The sequence below is a fragment of the Corvus brachyrhynchos genome, unplaced genomic scaffold (genome assembly GCF_000691975.1).
Source record: "Corvus brachyrhynchos isolate BGI_N302 unplaced genomic scaffold, ASM69197v1 scaffold933, whole genome shotgun sequence".
Classification (NCBI taxonomy): domain Eukaryota; kingdom Metazoa; phylum Chordata; class Aves; order Passeriformes; family Corvidae; genus Corvus; species Corvus brachyrhynchos.
Window position 1 is genome coordinate 116,312 of NW_008237401.1, and position 3,287 is coordinate 119,598.

Consider the following 3,287-nt stretch of genomic DNA (forward strand, 5'->3'; position numbering starts at 1 on the left):
AATCCGGCCTGTCCTGAGCAGGGAATGTGGCCACAGGGGGCTGAGGGGCAGCAGGTCCTGGCAGCCACAGGGATGGGTTGGGCAGGAGGGGCTGAGGGGCCGTTCTGATGTCCCTGCTGTCACCTGGACAGGTGTCCTGCTGTTGCCAGGTGTTCCCTGGAGCTCCCAGGTGCTCTGGGGGGGTTGGGCTGTGTTTTACCTGTCCATGGGTGCCGTTCTGATGTCCCTGCTGTCACCTGGACAGGTGTGCTGGCGCTCTGGGCCCTAATCACGCATGTGATGTACCTGCAGGATTACTGGAGGACCTGGTTAAAAGGGCTGAGGTTCTTCCTCTGCGTCGGGATCCTCTTCTCCGCCCTCTCCGGGCTGGGCTTCTGCGCCTTCCTGGCCCTGGCCATCACCCAGCACCAGTGTGAGTACTGGGAGGGACTGGGAATACTGGGAGGGGATTCAGAGGACAGAGCAGGGCTGGGGATGCTCCTGCCACCTCCTCGTGTGGGGCCGGGCTGCAGGGATGTCACCGAATTTCCCTGCCCTGCTGGGATATTGCTGCCACAGGAGCCATCCCGAGGCCACCCCGCCATCCAAAAAACCTGGAATTGCCTCATTTCCATGACAAAGTCCCCAAAAAACCTGGGAATTTCCTCCTTTCCATGACTTAAGGTCGAGTCCATCCCTCCTGGAGCAGCTCCAAGCCCGAGGCCTCGGCGCTGACTCAGCATTCCCTGCTCCAAACCCCTGAACGTTCCCTAAGGAAGGGCTCCAAATCCCTCCCGCGATCTCCTTGGCCCCAGACCAAAGGGAGAACGTTTGGGGGTTGTTTTCTTGGAGGTTTTCTGTGTTTGTTGTTTGTTGAGAAGCCCCACGGGGTTGTCCTGGGGTGGGGGGTGGAGAAGCTGTGTGGGGTCACAACCCCAAAAACACCCCTTGGCTCAGCCTAAAGAAACTCCCCGTGGAGTTTTCCTGGTGCAAAGGGATGAAAATCCATGTGTGAAATCCTTAAAAATACAGATATGAAAGGAAAACCAAATATTTGCCTTCCCCTCCTTTCTTGGAGACGGGAGGAAAAACTGTTTGGGGAGAAAATTGGGGTTTTTTAGGGAAAGTCCTAATCTGGGGCAAGGTAGAACCCCTGCACGAGGGAATGATTTTAGGGCTAGGACATGGAATGACTGGAATTTACCAGGAAAATGCTGCTTTGTGCGTTCCTCAAACCAATCCTCTCCATTTTTGGTGACCTTCCCCCAGGCAGCTCAAGCTGGGATTGTTTTCCCCACCTGGTTCTGGAAGCGTCCCTCAAATTTGGTGACAAAACAACCCCAAACGTTGACAGGGGATGTGGCACCGCTGAGGTGCCCTCAAAAAGCAGAGCCAGCCCCCCCTGGCTTCAAAGGAAGAGGCAGCTTTAGGATAAACAAAGAGGAAATGGGCAGATTTCTCCCAAAAGAGGCTGTTCCTGGCGTTCCCCGAGGGGGGCTGGTCCCACCTGCACAAGGGATCAGTGAATATTTATGGAAGTTAAATATTGATCCCACCAAGCAAGAAAAGCATCTCTAGAAGGAGGAATTGGTTTTTTCCCTCTTTTTTCCCTGCGATGTGAAGTTTTGGAAGAGGAGGGAGAGAGGGGTGCGAACCGAGCTGCAGCTCGCGGTGGTTTCCTTGAGCCAAATCCAAGAATTCCCGCAAATCCCATCCCTGAACCGAGTTTAGGGGGGGTGGCAGAGCTGAGGAAATCATCCCATGCCAGTGGAATTCCAGGGAATACAGCGCCGTGCTGCCCACGGGGGCTGTGCAGAGCTCCCAGGGGCTGGAATTTTCACCGAATCCCTGTTTTTTTGTTTTTTTTTTTTTTTGCCAGCCCTGACTGACCCCAAGAGCTACTACCTGTCGTGCGTGTGGAGCTTCATGGCTCTCAAGTGGGCGCTGCTGCTGAGCCTCTACTCGCACCGGTACCGCGCCGAGTTCGCCGACATCAGCATCCTCAGCGACTTCTGAGCTCCTGGGAGAGGCGCGGAGCAGGGAGGAGAGGCAGACACGGAGCAGGAGCCCCGGTCCCGGCGCCGCGGGGGTGTCCGTCCGTCTGTCTGTCTTGTCTGTCTGTCCGCACAGGGGCTTTTTCCTGCTGGCTTTTCCTCACCCATCGCTGCTCGTTCCGGGGGGGGAGGGAAGGGAAGGACTCGGTGCCCGGAGCTCGGAGCTCTCCGTGCCGCCCCAGGGCAGCTCCCGGGGGTGGCAGTCCCCGCCTGTGTCACCGCCCTGCTCCTTTGTCACCTCTGTGCTCCTGCCGCGAGCTCCCAGCCGGGCCCTGCCTCTCCGTGGTTTTGGGGTTTGGGCTTCCCCGAGGTCTGGGGGAGGAGCGCAGCTCATCCCAAAGCTCGCAGGGCTGGGAATGCTGCTCCCGGCTGCTCTCCGGGGTCGTTTGAAAAAGGAATGGGATCCCATGTTTAACCATAAATGCCGTATTTAACGCTTGAAGTTGCAGCAGCGGGTGTGTGGGGAGAGGGGTGGTTGGGGGAAAGGGGTGCAGGGCCAAGGCCTGGCCTGCCCGAGCCTCAGGGAGAGGGTTCCTGGGGAAAAATAGAGAAAAGTTTTTGTGGAAGCAGGAGGAGAGGGGAGGGGACAGGGGCTCCTCAGGTGACCCCATGGATCGAGGAGCACCTTTGGGGTGAGGCTGTGACCTGCTGGAGTCCCTAAACCCAGCCCCTGGGCCGTGTTCTAGCCCTGGAGTTTCCACTCCACATCCCGGCTTTTTAAAGGATCCTGTGTGTAAATATTCCCTCTATTTTTACATGGATTCCTCCTGGTTCGCTCCTCGGGGGTGCCGGGGTCGGTGCCACCCTCGCTGTCACCCTGTGCCACCACAAATACAGCGCTCCCTCACCAGCCTGGCTGCACTGGAATTCCCTGGGATCCCGGGACGCGGCGGGAGCTGGGAAGGACGGGTGGGAATGGCACCTTTGGCTTTTTGGGGTGATGGGGAGCGTTCAGCTGCTCACTTCCTCATTCACAGGGGCTTCTGAGGTGGCTTTCCTCCCTCAGAAATCCCTTGGGATTCGGGGATTTCGGCCCAAAGGAATTTTTGGGGAAGCGGTGGTGTTTCCATCCCTTTTCCCTGGAAACGGGCGAGGGGCAGGGGGGCTTCAGGGGGGCTTTGGGGTCAGCCCTGAGTGAGTTCCCATTCCCAGCCCCATCCCAATCCCATCACTGACCGTGAGATGGGATCCAGGGGAGGGGACGCAGCGGGGACCCCGGGACCCCTCGGGTGCAGGACCCGCAGGCGGCGCCCG

The 3,287-nt window shown here is 58.4% G+C and overlaps 1 protein-coding gene across 1 annotated transcript; it reads left to right on the forward strand.

The window, feature by feature from the left end:
• The first annotated feature begins 226 nt into the window (after nt 1-226).
• SLC48A1 (solute carrier family 48 member 1) lies at nt 227-2,883 on the forward strand. Its single transcript, XM_017730743.1, has 2 exons — nt 227-412; nt 1,859-2,883. The coding sequence occupies exons 1-2, from the start codon at nt 280-282 to the stop codon at nt 1,993-1,995; spliced, it is 270 nt and encodes an 89-aa protein (XP_017586232.1). The 5' UTR covers nt 227-279; the 3' UTR covers nt 1,996-2,883.
• The last annotated feature ends 404 nt before the right edge of the window (nt 2,884-3,287 follow it).

Bases quoted from the DNA above. Each gene is read 5' to 3' on its own strand.
- SLC48A1 (XM_017730743.1), top strand. From the start codon at position 280: ATGTACCTGCAGGATTACTGGAGGACCTGGTTAAAAGGGCTGAGGTTC. The intron at 413-1,858 runs GTGAGTACTGGG...TTTTTTTGCCAG, and splicing joins GGCCATCACCCAGCACCAGT to CCCTGACTGACCCCAAGAGC.